The sequence below is a fragment of the Stegodyphus dumicola genome, chromosome 10 (genome assembly GCF_044657685.1).
Source record: "Stegodyphus dumicola isolate Sdum_Otavi_A_Nest chromosome 10, ASM4465768v1".
Classification (NCBI taxonomy): Eukaryota; Metazoa; Arthropoda; class Arachnida; order Araneae; family Eresidae; genus Stegodyphus; species Stegodyphus dumicola.
This window is the reverse complement of record NC_140777.1, coordinates 94916393-94936687: the sequence shown is the minus strand read 5'-3', so window position 1 is coordinate 94936687 and position 20295 is coordinate 94916393. Positions and strand designations below refer to the sequence as shown.

Genomic DNA, 20295 nt, shown 5'->3' with positions numbered 1-20295 from the left:
GAACCACAAGCTCAAAATTACAGTGAGCCACAGATACCTCCAAAAGGTGCAAATGTGAAACATGCTATTTGGAGACTTCTAAAAGAAGATTAAGCTAACATGAGTGGAAAAAGTGTTCCACAGCAACCTGCCTCTCCTATGCTCTTTTCATGTGTCCTCTGTACTATAAGAGAAATGTAGATGGACGGATATCTCCTAATGAATCAGATGAATGAGCAATTATACTATATTTTAGTTTTAATTAACTTTAAATCTATATTTAGTCTTGTACAGCAACTTTATAAAAGTTATTTTTCAAAATTTTTTTAATGTAAATAGTTTCCGTTTAAGACTCTAAATATAGTTTTATGTCCCTTAAGTATTTTAAGTAACTTCTGGAAGTTTAATAATAATGGATAGGATTTGATTTTTGTAAAATAAGACTTTTTGTGTACGGTACAAAGTTTGAAATCCGGACTGGTCAGGACTTTGATTCCGGATTTGGGATTTTTCCGGATAATATATCATCAATTTAAATCTGGTAAGATGGCTTGCAGAAATTATACAGTTAAAAATATGAAATCATAAATTATGAAATAAAGAACAATTATGATCTAAAGGATATCAAAATTTACAAAAAAAAATGGCTTAATATTTATTTGTTTACTTTATTAAACATTTCTTTCAATGTAAGTTGTTTAAGGTGCTTCCACAAAAAATTCAAAAAGTTCCTTTTTCTTTTTTCTTGTGTCATATACAGTGGACTTTCCAATGCCATACTCCTTAGATAATTTTGAGACAGATTGTAGATCCTTTGGCAGCTCCAGAATTGGAAACACTTTTCAACATAATCGAAAGTTCAAGCTTAGTTTTTATAAAATTGTCGTAATAATAACAGTCTACAAAAAATAATAAGCTGGGTCAAATTAGATGATCAGTCTGCTGCATTAATTGAAATGCCTTATAATCAGTAAAGATAATTTTAGCCTAGCATAATAGAGTCCGTTATACATTATTGGCTGTGTATCACAAGATTGGCGATGAAAGCCAAGTTGTTTCACTAAACTTTGACTTTCTCATATTGCGTACTGAATTGAACCCAAATTGTATTAGTTTAGTTATTTACTATACCTATGTTTATTTCTTGCAGGTGCTTAAAACTAATAAGAGTCCTGAATAAATAAACTCCCACATTTTATCTAGAGCCGGCACTCGATACCACCTGGTGCAGTCTCTACGAGTCCTAAATTCTGCTACAAAGCGCTTTCTTAAGTTCTAAATTTTCACCACTTCTAAACTTTGGATCCTAGTGTTTCCCCTAAATCATAGAAACTTCTCATCCCTTAATTTTACCGCTCGGTGCTTCCCCAAACTTTGGATCCCAGTGCTTTCCCTAAATCATAAAAATTTCTCATCCCTTAATTTTGCCGCTCGGTGCTTCCCCAAATTCCAAAAGTTTCGTCTTCCCTAAATTCTGCCATCCGGTGTTGATATATTCTGCTGTCGCTTCTGGGTTTATGCTGAATAACATATCAGTTATTCTTAATTAAAAAATAGCACTAAATGTAATCTTTTGGCCTATGAGTTCCATTAATAAAATCTATTTTTACCATATGAAAAGAAATTTTTGTTGAATTTTTTCTCGTCAACATTTCTTAGGACATTTCAAAATCTATAATCATCACCAAGTGTAATGTTGACATAAAAGGTTGCCATACTCTTGTTATTCAATTACTAATATAAAAAAAAGTTTAGACATCACAGCATAAGTTATTACTGAAGCTGTCATGTATTGATAAACATGCGGTTATGAAAGCAAAATGTAATAAATAATGACTCGCCAGGTTGGCGTCAGGTATATAAAGTAAGTGAATTTTTCTGTTTGGGATATGCCAAGTAGATACTCAGTTATGGAGCCGAATTATTAATCACACAAATTTATGCTTACATGATTGTTTATCCATAACAAGGTTTTATTTAGTGCCTAAGTGAAATTAAGAATCGAAATTTTTAAGTGAAAATCTCCACATGTTTTATTATAGAAAGAAAAATCAAATGTGCATGCATAAAGCATTAATTAAAAAAAAATGTTTGTGGCTTTGAGGTCCGGATTTTAGATCATTCCAGATAATGGACGTCTGGATTTCGGACTTTGTACTGTATAAAAAAGTTTAGTAAATCAAGAAGTGCCTCTCAGGCTCAATGTACCCAAACGTGTTCCGAAATATATTGTGCCTGATGGAGTGTTAAGGAACTTGGATGTATCAACAATATTGCTGAATGCCAGAATGCAAAAAATTGCAACTAAGAAATCATTAAATATTTTATCAAAATACTAAGACAAACATTTGGCAAACCAACAATTAAACTTGAGCAAGAGACTTCAAAAAATGGCAGGAGCAATGTTTATGAATTACAATAATTTTTGAAGAAAAGCAGTGAAAGCAGTCTGTTGTTAAATTTTTATTATTATTATTATTATTTATTCATAATGAAAGACAACTGTTTTCTATAAGTTATAAAATTTTTCTCCTGCAGTATATTTCTGATAATGTTGACAAATAAGTCTGCATCTGTTGGATATATATGTGTGTGCGTCTTTAAAATGTGTGTGTGCATTTCTACAAAAGACAAGAAAGTACTTGGGGGGGGAATATATTATGAAATGCTTAAATCACTTATTTGATGTGTAATTTGTATGAATAAATAATTTGCAATTTTTAAACCAGAAGTGATTGTGTTTACAAATATATCGTACCATATTAAAAATGATGAGTATAAAATGTTTGAATGATATTGATATTTATGTCGTCTTTTGAAATCTCATGTTTTAAATATTTTTTATTATACAAATTGTGATTATCAGAAGTGCTATGAAGTAATAAACAATTCCCATACTTTGGAAAATTTCAAATACGAATGCAGGGAGGATATAATTCTTTCATGAAATATATCTTCCATATGTTTATTTCTTTGTCACAAAGTTTGTTTTTTGCTTCACAAAACATAACTGAAACTTTTATATATAGCTTAAAATATATCTTCAAGAAAAACTAACTCTTTTAACAAGTAGTCAAATTTAGATGTTATTGAGTAGCAGATTATTTTTATTAATTAAATTACAAAAATTCTTGTTTTGTTTCTCCCTTCAAAATGAGAAAATTACCATGCTCATCTTGTACTGCTAGTAAAATTATCTAAATTGTTAAAAGAAGTGGAGGGGGAAGATATTTTATAGTATTAATGCTGACTGCATGAGAAATCTTCAATGAACAGAGCTCTTTGGCCAGAACTATCCATTATAATTTATTTTAAGGACTGTTACATAGGCAAAAATAGATCTACAATGAACACTAATAAACTTAAAACTATTAACCCATTAAGTATATCATAGGTTGATTTTGTACATATTTTTCAAATGTGTAATGCATATCATCCACATAAATCAAAAAAACACACTATAGAATAAAAGCACATCAAATTAAATGCCAATTTAAACTCATAATAAACACATTTTTGGGGGGAGGGGAACTAATAATATATGCATTCAGTACATATAAACATAGCTCAGTTTAGTATAAAAACGGGCAAAAATATTAAAAACGTGCACAGAAAAATTAAAGTCTTGAAAAATAATATTGTGAAAATATTGTCTTGCAGCAAATACATGAGGAATAAAATAAAAATTTATGTAATTTTATGACATAAATGAAGATTTGTTAACTCGTCATATAGAAGGCCTGACTGAATTTTGAAAAGATTATGAAATTTTTACTTTCATGGAAAACACTGTTATGAAACATAGACTAAATGATGTTCTTGTCATTTGTAATGATCTTTAGGGAAAGTTTGTACATAAAAGATGAATCCATGAAGGTAAACTGAAAAGAAGGTCGCCAGCAAAAGTTAAGAAATTTGTATTTAAACGTATCATCCTACAATAGATTAAATTTAAAAAAAAGTTCTTACAATAGCAAAACTAAATTACTGTGAAGATAACAAAAAGTAAATAAAATGGTAACATCAAAAGAAATACATCTTTCAAATAATATAATCAACATATATAAAAACAAAATAATTTCAGTTCAAATTAGAAAATAATACAGTACAAAATCCGAGTTCCGGACTTGTCGGGACTTCCACGATTCTGGATTTGGGATTTTTCCAGATATTAGATCATCAGTTTAAATCTAATAAGATGGCATGTAGAAATTATAAAAATATTAAATTGTGATTTATAAAATATTGAAGCATTTATAATTTAAAGAGCATCAAAATTTACAAAAAAAGTTTAATATTTATTTATTTTATTAAATTTTTAATTAAGACTCTGGCACTGGGTTTGTGTGAATCACAAATCTGTAATTCTTATTTCATATAGCATTAATGTAATCTTTTGACGAGTATCATTAACAAAATATATTTTTAGCATTCGCAAAGAAATTTTTTGTTAAATTTTTTCCTCGTCAACATTTCTTAGCACATTTAACTTAAATCTGTTATAATTGCCAAGCGTAATATCAGCATAAAAGTTGACCATATTCTTTATTCACTTACTAACTTAAAAAAAATTTTTTTAGGCATTTCTACCTGAGTCGTTACTCAAATTGTCGTGTTGATAAACATGTGGTGATGAAAGCAAAATATAATAAATAATGATTCACGAGGTTGGCGTCAGGAATCATTATCATCATTATCATTATAAGGGCACAGTCCCGATCCTCCTAGCCAGCGCAAGCCAGCAGTATGATAAAAAAATGGAACTCGCCAGAAAAAACAAATAAAGTCAAAAATCTGAGTCTCAGTATCCAATTCCAATTGGTGTCAGGGATAAAAAAATATTTGTAGGTGTAAAATCAACAATGTATCTATGTAGAATGCTTTGGTTTGAGATGTATGGCAAGCAGATACGCAGCAGTGGAGCTAAATTATTGGTCATATAAAATTTATCCTAAAATGATTTTTCTTCAATAACATTAAATTAAGAATCGAGACTCTCCACATTTTATTATGCGCAGGGGGGGGGATCAAATGAGCATGCGTAAAGCATACAAGAAAAAAATAAGTAAACTAGGCAAAAGTTGGTGGTGACTTTGAGGTCCGGATTTTAGATCATTCCGGATATTTAACCTCTGGATCTCGGATTTTGTACTGTGTAATAAATAATACAACTACAAAAGAGAAAAGTACACCATTTAAAAAAAATTAAGAAATAAAATGTTTTTAAGCAGTTAGTAGGTAAAATTAAGTAAGATTAATAATGATTAAGTAAAAGAAAGCAGAAAAAACAAGACAATATAGTCTTCATATATTTTATATTACATAGTCAGTTCTATAAGAAACTTTATATATAATTCCCTAAGGTATGACAATAAGTTTGACTAGCTCTTTCTAGCAAAAATATAATAAAATAGAAATTTTTAATAGTAAACCCTTTTTACATAAAAAATATATATTTCTGCCCTTATAACTGCATTTAAAATATAGTACCTGTATAAAAATATTTATTGAGAGGCAACACAATCTTAAATATCAGAACTGCTGCATAATATTAAAATGTACATGTACTCGAGCAGGGTTCGTAGTGGTCCTTATAAGTGCTTATAAGTCCTTATATTTGAAAATAAAATATAAAGGCCCTTATGAGTGCTTACTTTTTCTTTAAAGCCCTTATTTTTTTGTTTTTAGTGCTTTTTTTTTTTTTTTTTTTTTTTTTTTTTTTTTTTTTTTATGAACGCGCTATTTTTCCCGGTACCAAAGCCGAAACTAAATAAACAACTTTTCTTCCTAATATGGAATGTCAGATGGTGAATCATACTCCCGGAAATAGCTTTTCCCCCTATCTCTGCATTAACATAACCTTTGGTGTGCAGGAAGAGTACAGACAGGTGCCCGTCGTTCTATTGGTCAAAGAATTGCGAATGCAGTAGAAAATTCCGGCACATTCGGCATTCTTTTCCTCCCACCCAAATACTACAGACGTTTGAATTTCTATCAAGATCTTAATAATTTGCATTCTCGTTCCGCTTGGTCAGTTCATATTCGTGTTTATTATGATCATTATGCTTATATTATGAGCATATGTATGAATGTTTATAATAACGTAGTTGCAGTAACTGCTGAAATATAGTAAACTTCCAAAAATGGTTGTGTTTTAACACAGATAAGCTTTCTAAGGAATAATATTCGGAATGGCTTAAATAAAGGGAAAGTCATCGATCGAATAGTCAAAATAATTTCATTTTTTTGGCCTATACATTATACAGTACGAAGATTGGGAGGTTCTCTCCTTTCTCCTCAAAATCTCGAATATTGAAACTGTTACAGTTCGCTGCAAAACAAGCCACAGACTTTTTTTTTTTTTTTTTTTTTTTTTTTTGGTCACTTTCCAATCTGGATTGAATAGGACTAAAAGTTCTGCAGTCTACTAACTCAAGCGAAGAATGATTCTATTCCGGAAATTTAACCCCGTCTGTTGAAAATTAGAATGAAAAATACCACAGTTATTTATTCTCCCAATACCGGCAGCTGTTGATTCCGATTGCGTAATATCACGTAGGGAAGAATTACGGCGCACGTATTGCGCAATAACGTTTGCGATATCTTGCAGAGATAATTAATTTTGATGTTCTGCCCGAGATTTGTTTATGAACACTTAAAAGAGTTTTACTGTGCTTGCTAAGAAGAATATTTTTCAGTTCCATTGGTTTATTTTTATATGATGCGCATATCGAAATGTCAAAAGCATTTATTTAGCGGAAAAATTTAAAGCGCGGATACAGTCTACCCCCCCCTCCGCTCCTCATTTTCAAGTTACGCTCGACTGTCCGAATATTCGCCAATTTCCAAGTATGCGGGTTAGTTAAGCTTTTACTGTTAAAGGATGACTGCATGAAGCAAATTTCTGTCTTCTGATTTCAGAAATATTCCTTTTTTTTTACTTAAATTACTTTGCTTGCAATATCTGTTACGGGAAAACTGATATACAATGAAAATTTAGAAAATGTTCAGAATTTAGATTTAAATTATTTAAATATCAATATGAGTGGAAAAATGAATTGTATTTATTATTTGGTTCCAAGTGATTATTATTTATTTTCTCTATTTTGAACTGAAATTTCATCATTAAATCTTGTAATATAGTTTAGTTCTGCATAGTTTTTTTTTCCTCTCGTTGTAAACTAGTTCTGTAAATTGGACTGTTATTTAAAATTTAAAAAAAAGTAATTATTTTCCATGGTTGAGGTAATGCTTATTCTCTCTTAATAAATACTCCATTTCTCATTATTTTAAATTACAAGTCTAATTTTTAAGGTTATGCAGTTGTGTATAATGTAATTAGACAAGTGCTTATTTTTTTCTCAAAATGTGCTTGAAAAGTGCTTATAGGTGCTTATTTTTTTTAACTAAAATGTGGCTATGAACCCTGTCGAGGCTAAAACAGAATATCTCTAAGCTGAAAAGGCAGATAATAAAATGTCTGCTGTATTTAACTAACATTTATAGCAGATTAATATTATGAAAGTATAAATCTTATATTTTTACAACAGTTGTTTAATATCTGATTTATTCTTTCTCAGAAAGGATTCCTAAGCTTTTGAAATTGAATCAGCAGATTAGCTTTTCCGCAGCAGTGAAGATAACTCCTGTGAAATAATAAAAATAATTATTTGATGTTCTGCAAACAGTAGAAAATACAAATATCTGAAGCTAAACAAAATAAGCGGCATGCAGCCTCTGATGCTATTTTATGCGGCCTGTAAATACATTTCAATTATATATTTGCAAATATAGTGTTGCAAAGATTTCAATATTTCAAAGTCTGAGTTTGCATTATTTTCTTTACCATTAAAAAATGTATATAATGCACCAGAAAATCTATTAATTGAGCTAATTAAATATGATATAAATCGTATTCAAAGATTTGAAGATACAGATTTGATTAACCTTTATTCGCATTTATATGTGAACAACTTTTTTTCACAGTTGAATGTTAATGAGAAAAGAATCCAACTGATGATGAGCTTCTAAAAATTCCACGATGGAGATAATTTTAGTAATGTTTCTGCAATGCGTACAGTAATCTTAATTTTTAAAACTTAAGTAAAATTCAGATTTTATGAATGCCAAAGATAAAACTGTCTATAATTTAGTAATAATGAAAATCATTTTAATTAAGAAATTTTTGACTTACATATGTTTAACTTACATCCCATAAATCTGGATTCCATAGGCCAAAATAAGATTTGAAGGCTTCAGGTTCTGCATCTTGCTTAATTGTCACAATTAGTGTATTTTCTACACTTCTATCAGTTGGATCAGACACTATATATTCCTGGAAATTTAAATGATTAAGTACATATTATATATTGACAAAAAATTAATTTATGGTAGAATCTGGATTCTTACATAAAAAATCCATAATATTAGGTAACTTGTAATATTATGAGTTAAAATATGTGAATTTCCTAAAGTCTACATAGAATAAAAATCAGAAAAAAAAATAATAAAATAAAATAAAATTCTCTAAAAATATTTTCAAATTAGGGTTGCTTTTTGCTTTATTTAAAATTTGACATTGGCCTATTCTCTTCCAATGAAGAATGCCTTCCAAATTTTAATATTAGGGATACTACATCAGCCAAAAAATTTTGAGAAACATTATGAACAGTTTATAAATGAACTTTTCAATTAAAGACATTATAAACAAACTTTCATATTTTCCTATTTAAAATGCTGTGGAAATACCTGTTTGTATATTTCTTGATATATTTATATTAATTAAATTCCACTACTAGTTTGAAGAAAATGTTTCTCGTTGTGCAATGTTATCAAAATAGCCATACATAAACATGATCACATTAAGTGGTACCTACCATACTTTCAGTTTTTCAAGAGATTATAGGCACAATCTGATATTAACTAGAAATGCTGGTACTGGCATAAGCCTAGCATGTAGCATCTGCAGTTAGTCTTAAAGTGTTCTGTACGAAAGGAAATCTTTTTTTCCTAAGAAAATTTAAGAAAAATAATTATAAAACTGTTCACAACAGATAAACTTCTTGTCTTTGTAAACTGCGTGAGATGAAAGTGGATAGTTGAGGGTTTACTTGTGGAAAAAGGAAGGAGAGTTTGAGGTTTGTTCCAACAAGATCGGTGAAGCCAGAGGCTGTTCTTGATGATGCTTCAGTGGAAATTTCTAAAATAGAGCAGTGCAAGGGATCTTTTCTGGAATACTAACTTTGAGAATTTATGACCTTGTATCCATACGTAGAACAGCCAGATAAATATGGCTGAAACTATCTATGTTAGGTGTTTGAACAGAGAAATACTCAAGCTCAATATAGATGTCAACTGTAGTTCTCAGCATTTGCATGTGATCCTACAAATCTGGGCTTTACAAATAGCAAAAGTAAAGTATCTTATATGATGCATGTGTGACTTATCTATTAAACCAAATGAATTTGTTATAAGCAAACTTTTAGAAAAACTGTAAAGTGATTATAAGTGGGGAAAATCATACTTATAATTAAGAAAGAAATACTACATTAAAATCACAGAGAACTAACTATAAACATTAAAATCACAGAGAACTATAAACAAACTGGGAAAGCAACAAAAGTGTTTTAAGTGTGGAAAAAGAAGGCACATGAAAAAAAAGGGCTACATCTTTTAACTAGTATTAGTAATACAGTCAAAAGTCGTTAATTCGGACACCCATAATCCGGACCTCAAAGCTACAAACTTTCTGCGCATGCGTCGCGTTCACGCATGCGCACAGGCGTTTACGAGTGCGCGTAAGACCTTTACGGCTGCGAATATGTTTTTGCGCATGCGTGTAACGGACGGTATAATCTAAGCAAAAATTATTTAATTCAGTTAATGTTGCAGATTGCGTTGTTCCTTAATCTTCGAATTGGATCCGGCTTATTATTTTTTGCGGACTGTTAGAGCAATTTCATAAAAGTAAGCTTGAACTTTCGATTATGTCAAATAGAATTTCCGATATATATTTACTAATATGTAATTTGTATCTACAAAGCGAAAGTATGTTTTGAAATCCGAAATCTGTTTATCAATTTCACGCAGCGGATTGGAAGTTGATCTGTCAGCACTATCCTTATCTTCAGGGCAGATGTTTTTATTTTATTTGTCTTATAATTCCTTACTAAGTATATTTCATCTCGATGTACTCTGTCTTTGATATGATTTAAATCAAGTTCCTCGTCATTATAATTCGCTTCCGATAGTGAAGAAAGTGACCCACAGGTTATTGAAAACGAAAACATTTTAGTCGGTATAATAAAATTCTCTAAAAATATTTTCAAATTAGGGTTGCTTTTTGCTTTATTTAAAATTTGACATTGGCCTATTCTCTTCCAATGAAGAATGCCTTCCAAATTTTAATATTAGGGATACTACATCAGCCAAAAAATTTTGAGAAACATTATGAACAGTTTATAAATGAACTTTTCAATTAAAGACATTATAAACAAACTTTCATATTTTCCTATTTAAAATGCTGTGGAAATACCTGTTTATATATTTCTTGATATATTTATATTAATTAAATTCCACTACTAGTTTGAAGAAAATGTTTCTCGTTGTGCAATGTTATCAAAATAGCCATACATAAACATGATCACATTAAGTGGTACCTACCATACTTTCAGTTTTTCAAGAGATTATAGGCACAATCTGATATTAACTAGAAATGCTGGTACTGGCATAAGCCTAGCATGTAGCATCTGCAGTTAGTCTTAAAGTGTTCTGTACGAAAGGAAATCTTTTTTTCCTAAGTATAGGACTTGAACAGCGGAACTTTGTAACTAAACAAGAAATTATGTCTGTTTAATAGAATTAAAGAGAAAGTATTATCACATGAAACGAAGCAACTTACATTGAAAGGAATGTTTGATAAAGTAAACAAGTAAATATAAGCTTTTTTTTTTTTTTTTTGTAAATTTTGATACCCTTTAGATCATAATTGTTTTTTATTTCATAAATTACGGTTTCATATTTTTAATTTTGTAATTTCTGCATGCCATCTTACCAGATTTAAACTGATGATCTATAATCCGGAAAAATCGATAATCTGGAATCGCCAAAGTCCCGACGAGTCCGGATTAACGACTTTTGACTGTACTTCACATGACAGAAAATCAAGCAGTGATGAAATTTTCTTTAGTGTGTGTTTGACTGCAGAAAGTGATGATGTGTAGGTTATAGACACTAGAGCTACACAACATATCTAACAAAAATGATTGTTACAAGACATGTACAAAGTATGAATGCCCAAATGAAATTGGGGGGGGCGAGTATGTCAAGCTTTATATCACAGTTCAGAATTCAGTATGTGAAGTGATAAGTGTGAATTTGTTAAATCCAAAGGTGTTGTTGCTGTTGAAATTATAATGGCAAATTATTAAAATTGTTATGCAAAGTAGACTGTGTGGTTCTCTCTTAAGCCTAGCATGTTGCATCTGCAGTTAGTCTTAAAGTGTTCTGTACGAAAGGAAATCTTTTTTTCCTAAGAAAATTTTAAAAAAATAATTATAAAACTGTTCACAACAGATAAACTTCTTGTCTTTGTAAACTGCGTGAGATGAAAGTGGATAGTTGAGGGTTTACTTGTGGAAAAAGGAAGGAGATTTTGAGGTTTGTTCCAACAAGATCGGTGAAGCCAGAGGCTGTTCTTGATGATGCTTCAGTGGAAATTTCCAAGCTCAATTAAATGAAGTGAGCTTTATTCAACTCTGGCATGAGAGATGAGGGCCTTGAGTAAACAACATACAAAAATGTTGCTCCACTCTCAAGGGACAGAATTAAATTTGACTTTTGCAAAGCATGTTTTCTAGGCAACCAGCAGGGGCTGCCATTCCAAAGCCATCAACAATGTGCAATAGATGTGGACTTATGGGGAGAAATCCATGGGTTGTTCTCTTTACTTTGTTTCATAGATGGCTACAAATATTTTTTCCAAACACGAGTCAGAAGTTTCAAGTAAATTTGAAGAGCTTTGTATTTTCTTCAATAATCGAAGAGAAAAACCAAATAAAACATATTAACTGTTTTGTTCATAGTGGATTATATTAACTGATATATACAGGAGTATATTAAACCAAAAGGGCCTCTTCAAGAAAATAGGATTAGAATTTTGTTATAGTACTCTATAACATCTTAACAAAATGGATCAACTAAATAAGCCAATAAGAAATTTGTAGATTTAGTAAGATCAGTCATGTTTGCTAAAGATTACTTACATTACTATGGGCTGAAAATGGTTTAAGCAGTTGCACACGTATTGAATGATGCTGGAACATCAGCAGTTGAGGGAAAATCACCCTACAAATTATTTTCTGGTAAAAGACTAAGACTAGATTATCTGAGAAATCACTGGCACAGAATGTTTTGTATGTACACCTCAATGCATTACAAAGTCCGAAATCAATAATAATATAATATCTGGATTTCTTAATCACCAGAAAACTTTTTTTTAAATGCTTTGTTTAGGGAATTTGATATTTTTTTCATAATAAAACATGGGAAGAGTCCTGATTCTTAATTTCACTTCGGCACTCACGTCAACCTGATGAATCATTTTTTATTTTTTTCTTTCATCACCACATAACTATAAACATATTGCAGTTTCAGAAATGACTCGTAACAATATCAAAACATTTTTTTAAAAAATTATTAGTAATTAAATACCAAAGAACATCATAACCTTTTATCTTGCCATTACCTTTATCAGTGGGTACAAACTGCAGCTAACTCTGCTGCAAAGTATTGAGTTTGTTGATGACAAATCAAGCCGAATATGTACACTGATTAAAAGTCCATAAACAAAAGCAATCGCAGAGATATTGGAGTAACAAATTCAAGGAATATCTAGAATAATAGGGTCTGAAAGAAAGGAAAGCTGGCCCATACTTTTACAGTGATTTTAAAAAGCAGAAACTTTTATTAGCACTATATGATGATAATGGACTTTTCTCTCTCTTGGACTCCAGAAATTAAAGATAATTTTCTACTGGAATTGCAGTATAAATGTAAAGCAATATATGAAAATACAGAATACTTCCTTAGCTTAGAAATAAAAAAGGCTGAAAACCTGTGAAAACTTCTTCATTCTGGTAAACTTATGATAACAAGGTATAGCGATTAGTATACGCCTTCAAAAAAGGGCCAGTTCATGAAAGATGCTGCAATGACTATTTCAGAAAATGTCTCTCATCGGCATGCTGTTAGTAGCTTAACCCTCTGACTGCTCAGCTTGTGGACCAAAATTGCGATATCATCATCATATTTTGCTTGCATGCCGTAAAGTTTAAATTAATTTTTTAAGTACCTAATATGTTACCAGTTTAATATCCCCTATCTATCTTTTTTTTTTTTTTTTTTTTTTTTCAAGATAGTCGAAATTTTTGTAGCTACTTTAAAAATAATGAAACATCATGAAAGCAAATTCAGTCTTGCTCAGAACCTTTCAAAGTGCAAGGGGTTAAGCTACGCTACACATTTGTAAGCTTGGGGTTTCAGAAATGACTTTATTTTGGGTTGTATATAAGTAGATATGTAAAAATAATAATAAAATGAGATTGTTTATAAAGCATCTCTTTAAACAAATAAATAAAAGATAACATTCTCTTTTTTCAGTCACAAGGCTATGGAAACAAGTTGTGAAAATTTAGGCTTTTCTTTTTCAAACCAACATATCTATTTTAAGAAACTTGAAATCAATTTCTGTGCCCTCTGCATTTCTTTGTAAGGTCAGCCATAGCAATATTTTTATTGCAAAATAAAATTTGAAATTATGCTACACTTCAAAAATAAGAATAAAAATAACTATTCTCTCAGTTCTTGTTTCTATTAAATCTTAAAATACGTATTAAAAGCTTTCTTGGGAGCTTCTATATGCATTTACTCAGGGAAATGCTGCAAAGGATAAAAGGGTAAGAGAGTTAATTACCTCAGCCATTTGCAAAGACATTTGTTTCTCATCAACATTGGCCCCTTTTCCAATCCAAATGTACAAGGCATCGCCAGAATCCAAGACCATCACATCATCTTCTGACAGATCCTGAAAGCATGTTATTATTTCTTTTAAATATGTGAACAATAAGCATTCTATGATTTAGAAATGTGTTATGTAAGAAATTTTGGATTTTTGGCAAATATTCTTTTTCAGTTTGTATGAGTCTGATAAATAACAAGGAAAAACATTGCAAAAATAATTAACTGTATAGTTATATACAATCCTGCAAAGTACTGAGTATTCTAAATTAAAGTCATTCAATAAAAGAAAAATTACAACTTCTGTTTGAAGGTAAAAGTTCTGTAAAATTATACGCTGACTACCAATAAGTATTTGGACACCTATGCAAATGACGATATCTGCGGTCCTAAGGTACGTCACGGACTCCGCTGGTATATATCGTGTAGGAAACAGCATAGGCTTTAGTCGCATGCAAGATGCTTCGCGGTTCGGACCTCTCTGATTTCGAGAAAGGTATAATTATCGGGTATCACAAATGTGGCTGATCCTTAAGGGACATATCTAGCGATCTGAAGTACCCAAAATCGACAGTGGCCTATGTGATTAAGAAGTGGAAAGTGAGCGGTGATTGTCGGAATGTGCCTCGAGTCGGCAGACCAACGAAACTGGGAGATAGAGACCGACGAGTGCTGTCCAGAGAAATTCGGAAACACCGCACCCAACCAATGGCCCCCTTCCGCGAGGAGTTTCAACAGGCATCCGGGAGTATTGTTTCAATGAATACCATCCGTAAGGAAGCACATCTGCTTGGTTTTTATGGTCGTGCTGCTGCCCATAAGCCTTTGATCACAAAATCCAATCGCGCTGTTCGGTTAATGTGGTGCAAAGCACATCGAAATTGGACCGTAGATCAGTGGAAATGGGTTCTTTGGAGTGACGAATCAAGGTTCACCCTTTACCGTTCAAATGGCTGGGTCTGGCGTCTACCTGGAGAACGTCTCCTGCCAGAATGCTTTGTGCCAACAGTCAAGTTCGGCGGAGGTGAAATTATGGTCTGGGGGTGTTTCTCCTGGTATGGGCTGGGACCCTTGGTCCCCATTCATGGTAAGCTCAACTCCGATGCCTACTGCACTATTTTGGACGACAATGTGCTTCCTACGTTGTGGCAGTTTTACGGGTTGGACCCCTGTTACTTTCAGGACGACAATGCCAGTTGTCATGTTTCGACGTTAACCAAGGCTTGGTATGGTGCCAATGGAGTTCATCGAATGGACTGGCCTGCCCAGAGTCCAGACCTGAACCCTATCGAGAACCTCTAGGACGAGTTGCATCGCCGAATTCAGGGGTGCACTACCCGTGCAAAATCGGTGAAGGAACTTGTATGTCTTCTCCAAGCCGAGTGAAGAAAATACCACTAGCTGTCATACAAAGACTTGTGGAAAGTATGCCCGAAGGTCCACGCTGTAATTACCTCTGGTGGATGTTCTACCAACTATTGAATTTGAATAAAGTTAGTTTTTCTTTTCTATCACAGGTGTCCAAATACTTATTGGTAGTCAGTGTACAATTGCAAAATCCAAATATGAATGTTAGTATTGTAACTATACTAACATGCCGAACTGAAGCTTACTGAGGGATTTCAATAATAAATATGTCAAAATTTCAGAATTCTGCCCCCTCCCCTCCCCCCAAATAAGGATTTTGATAAAAATCAAGCCTTCCTCAATATACAAATACAAAGTAACCAAAAACGTTCTTGCCGTTTCTGATACATTGGATGAGTGAAGCCCAACATAAAAATAGTCGCCAAACCTGGCGATGAAGTGGTTAGGATGGGAATCCGGACATTGATCAAAAGTATAAAAGGGCGTTACATCGGTACTTCAAACACGCGATGATATGGATTCTGAACACTGAGCTCTGAGACCAGTTCGGAATTTTCTTGTCCTGCTCTCTACTTGATTTTACTGTAAGTATGCATTACGTTAAACGACATCCACGCTGACATGTCTAAGGCACAAAGTGATGGTATTGACAACGCGGGCAGTTGGCTCAACAAACCTAAAGTACCCTCGAAAAATCAGGAAATAGCTGAATTATTAGATAAAGTCGCCGAACTTCGTGATGCGGTCGAAGAAATTAGTAAATTGCCAAACTCTCACGAAAGTAATCAGATTAAACAACTAGTTCGAGCAGAACTAATTGCAAAGGAAGCACTTTTAAGACAAGTTATGCCCAAATCTCAAATTGATCGTATCTTAGGTGCATCAAACGTAGATGAACAAGAGATTGATAAGGCCCTCGCGTCAACTGAAATAAATCAACCCACCAGTTCTAAAAACAATGATAAATTTTAAAAACCTCCGCCCAAAGCCAAGGCAATTAAACAAAACTTCCAAGATATTGAAGATTCAGACTGGACAACAGTTAAAAGATCTAGACGCGATAGTGGTAAGTTCGCGCTATAGCGCCCTTAATGATGAACAAAACCCGGACGACGAAGAAATGAAGGATGCAAAATCCTTCATTTCAAAAGAATCTAAAAACCGTCTCACAATAGACACGCCCGTTGATGAATTAAAAGCAGAAATAGAAAGCCATGGCATCAAAATCTTAAAATGTTACCAACTTACACGTATGAGAAGCGGAATCCCCACATTATTGCCTGTCTTTTATATTGAAACCTCAAGAGATACTGAAGGAAAAAAGATTTTTAATATAACACATATCTCAGACATGAGAGTAAGAGTTAAATCTGGCAAAAGCCAACCGGGACCCATCAATGTTTCAAATGCTAGCGTTTCGGACATACACAAGTTGCATGTCACAACACATCAAGACGTGTCAGATGTCTCGATCCACATCAATCTTACGAATGTCCATTAAAAGGCAAAATGGATATCCAAGTCAAATGTGTGCTTTGCCTGGGGCCGCACGCAGTTCCGATTGTCCAAAACGACCTGAGAATTTGGGAAAACAGAAAAATCAGCAAAAATCCTTCAACCCTCCTACCCTAGATAAAGATTTTCCCGAACTTATCAAAAACAGCAAACCAGCAGACGAAACCAACCAAAAAAGTAACAAAACCTACGCCGAGACTCTACAAAACAAGCCAGAAAAACTAACTAAAAGATCTGAACCCACTAATTTCGAAGAATTTAGACTTAATATTGAAATTAAAGGATCTCTACGATTAGTTAGTTCTCTACCATAAATAACGAAAAAAGCAAAATTAATTTCGCCTTGAAAGCACTTTTAAGACATTATTATCTAGATTATATTATTATTAGAATTATTTATCTAGATTATCCACAAAAAACCAGCAGTGCTCAGTAGCCGAGCGGGCTAAGTCTCATCTTCTGCGTCAAGAAATGAGATAGCAAGTTCGATCCTTGGTCGAACCTTTTTCCAAAAAATCAACACGAGGACTTGTAAATATTTTTCTCTCATCTTTTACTATTTACTCAGGATTTTTATATGTATATTTTATTGTGTACTTTTTAAACAGAGGATAAATCTCCCAGGATCATGCCTCCACTTTACGCCTGCAGCCATTGCTTATCTCTACAGCCATGCCATGTAATTGCTACTTTTCCGGACGGCTCTACGACTTTAGTCAAATAAAGTCTCTTTCTTTTACTATTTACTCAGGATTTTTATATGTATATTTTATTGTGTACTTTTTAAACAGAGGATAAATCTCCCAGGATCATGCCTCCACTTTACGCTTGCAGCCATTGCTTATCTCTACAGCTATGCCATGTAATTGCTACTTTTCCGGACGGCTCTACGGCTTTAGTCAAATAAAGTCTCTTTCTTCAAGGCGATCACAAGAGATGTGACATATATAAGTAAATGTCCCTTCGAGGCAGAACACTTATTAAATGACTAGTGATTTGATTTGATTTGACTTCAAACGTGCATTCGCGTTTGAGACAGCATACGTGTAGGACGTAGTTTGGAGTGCGCATATTTTATTCTGAGTTGACCCAGTCACGTAGGCGGTCAGCTATTAGATAGTTACTTAGTAGTTGTTAGTTTACCTCACCGCTGTAAGGATATCATAGAAGGTTAGTGCTTCGGCTTTAACTGTTAGCACCGTAAAACGGCATTGTGTACCTTGCAGTACTGATCTCTGAGCATTACTTTTTCTTGTGATTTTAACTGTTCAGTGCTTCGTCATGATTGAGAAACTGCTAGATTTTGTGGAAGTTCTCATCACTCAGCTCGAAGAGCGTCCTGATGATTGGCCTCCGCTCACTGATAAAGAGCAACTGGACTTACGAATGCCTAAAGGATTCCGTCCAGCAATAATCCAAACGATAGTTGGAGCAAGGAAAAATGTAGAAACGGATACTGGAAACCAGCCGCCGAACTCTGGAATGAAGGACCTTGCTGAACACAACCCGAATGCTAACGCTATACAAATACACTCATGTCCATAAATTAAGGATAATGCCTGATTTTGCATTATCCTTAATTTATGGACATGAGTGTAGTATGTATGTATGAGTGTATGGACATGACTGTAGAGATAAGTAAGAGTTAGAAGCAAAACAAATTTGACTTATTTGTAAAGCTTACTTATTAAACAAAAGGTAAAGAGCAAAAAAAGATGCTATATGTTTGATATTATTAAAAAAATTCTCCCTGGAGCAAATTACAAAAAACACCTATTTACAAAAAACCAATATTACATGGTTGGTATGACTGTTAATACATTGTATGTCTCCCAGACGATGCAATACAGTCCGTACAACGCCTAGGCATGCTGAGTATCAAATTATCGATCTGATCTTGGGGGATATTACATCACTCAAAAAGCAATGCCCTCCGAAATTCCGGTAGACATGTAGGAGAAGGTTGACGGCCTGCAACTCGTCGTCCAAGCATCTCCCACACGTGCTCTACTGGATTCAAGTCCGGTGAGAATGGTGGCCAATCCATACGGGTGATATCTTCCAATTGAACGCATTCGCTTACGATGTTTGCACGGTGAGGACGGGCGTTGTCATCCATAAACACAAATTGTGCGCCCATGGCGTCCCGAAACAAACGTACATGTTGTTCCAGAATGCCGTCACGATAGATTTGGCTTGTCATGGTTCCACTTTGAACATGCAGGTCAGTTCTGGAACCTAGAATAATTCCACCCCAAACGAGCACTCCTACAGTCCTGCACCACCCTAACGGTGTCGTTCAATGATGTTTTCTTGGTGGTAACGGGTACCTGGAGTTCTCCATATGAAAGTAAGGCGAGAATCAGACTGCAAGTTAAACCTGGACTCGTCGGACCTGGACACAAGCCCACTGTTGCGGTGTCCACAATGCATGCTCTCTACTCCAAGCTAACCGCAGGCGACAGTGAGTTGCAGTAAGTGGAACGCATCTGACAGGTCTACGAGCATATAAACCAATCTGCCCTACGCGTCTGTACACGGTCTGCCTTGAAATTGTCGTATTAGTGGCTGAAGAGAGCTGACGAGACAGGTCTGAGGCCGTGCTCCGCCTGTTTCTTTTGGCAGTAACTGCCAAATACCGGTCTTCATTCGGCATTGTAACTGTGGGGCGACCTGTGCTGTAACGTCTACTCACATTATCATCATCTTGGAATCGTTGCCAAAGCCTGGAGATGACACTCTGTGGAATTCCAAGTTCGTCTGATACTTCCAGTTGGGTACGCCCACATTCCAGACGGCCGATAATTCTACGACGTAAAACATCATCCAAATGCGTCCTTTGTGTCATAACTATTCGGTTATTGCACTGAAATGCTTATAAAGCGCCTGCGAACAATTTTACCTGTAATATATCACTCTCTTACACTCTCGTCATTGTGACGTACCATCGGTGTCATCTGGTTACTTCCTGAAATTTGCATATGATTCTTGAAGATGTGTGTAGTGATTTTACAGGTGATATATTTATTTTAGAGTTCGATTTCCGCGTGACTCCGAATTATCCTTAATTTATGGACATGAGTGTAGATGAAAAAAGAAACAGCTGCAAGCGCCCGTTGAGCCCTGTTGCAGAATATACAGTTCCTGTAGCGAACCGATATTCATTTGCTGATGAAGGCACACCACTTGATGTTGACACCTCCGATGATGACAAAAATTCGGAATTTAAAATGAAAAAAACCAAGACGAAAACCAGGCAAACGCAGAATCCCAGCTGCGGTCACCTCGAAAGTTGGAGTCCACGACAAGCCAGCCCACTCACTGCAGACTGAACAGGATTCGCCAGCGCTGATCCAAGCAGATCCGCAACAACCAATCAGAGACAATGCAGTCTCTGGCCCGGCTGATGACACCCCA

The 20295-nt window shown here is 33.9% G+C and overlaps 1 protein-coding gene across 4 annotated transcripts in view; it reads right to left on the bottom strand.

Moving 5' to 3' along the window:
• LOC118179705 (gelsolin, cytoplasmic-like) overlaps positions 1 to 20295 on the bottom strand; it is a 301004-nt gene that overhangs the window by 60977 nt on the left and 219732 nt on the right. Inside the window, exons 17-19 of one of the 4 annotated variants that reach the window (XM_085825275.1) lie at positions 13952 to 14062; positions 8174 to 8314; positions 5650 to 7625 (exon numbers count right to left, since the gene is read on the bottom strand). In XM_085825275.1, coding sequence (XP_085681401.1) covers positions 8180 to 8314; positions 13952 to 14062 — 246 coding nt within the window. In that variant the 3' untranslated portion in view covers positions 5650 to 7625; positions 8174 to 8179. Of the gene's footprint in view, positions 1 to 5649; positions 7626 to 8173; positions 8315 to 13951; positions 14063 to 20295 lie in introns of those variants that run through there. The other 3 variants (XM_085825273.1, XM_085825276.1, XM_085825274.1) reach the window with 3 other exon arrangements.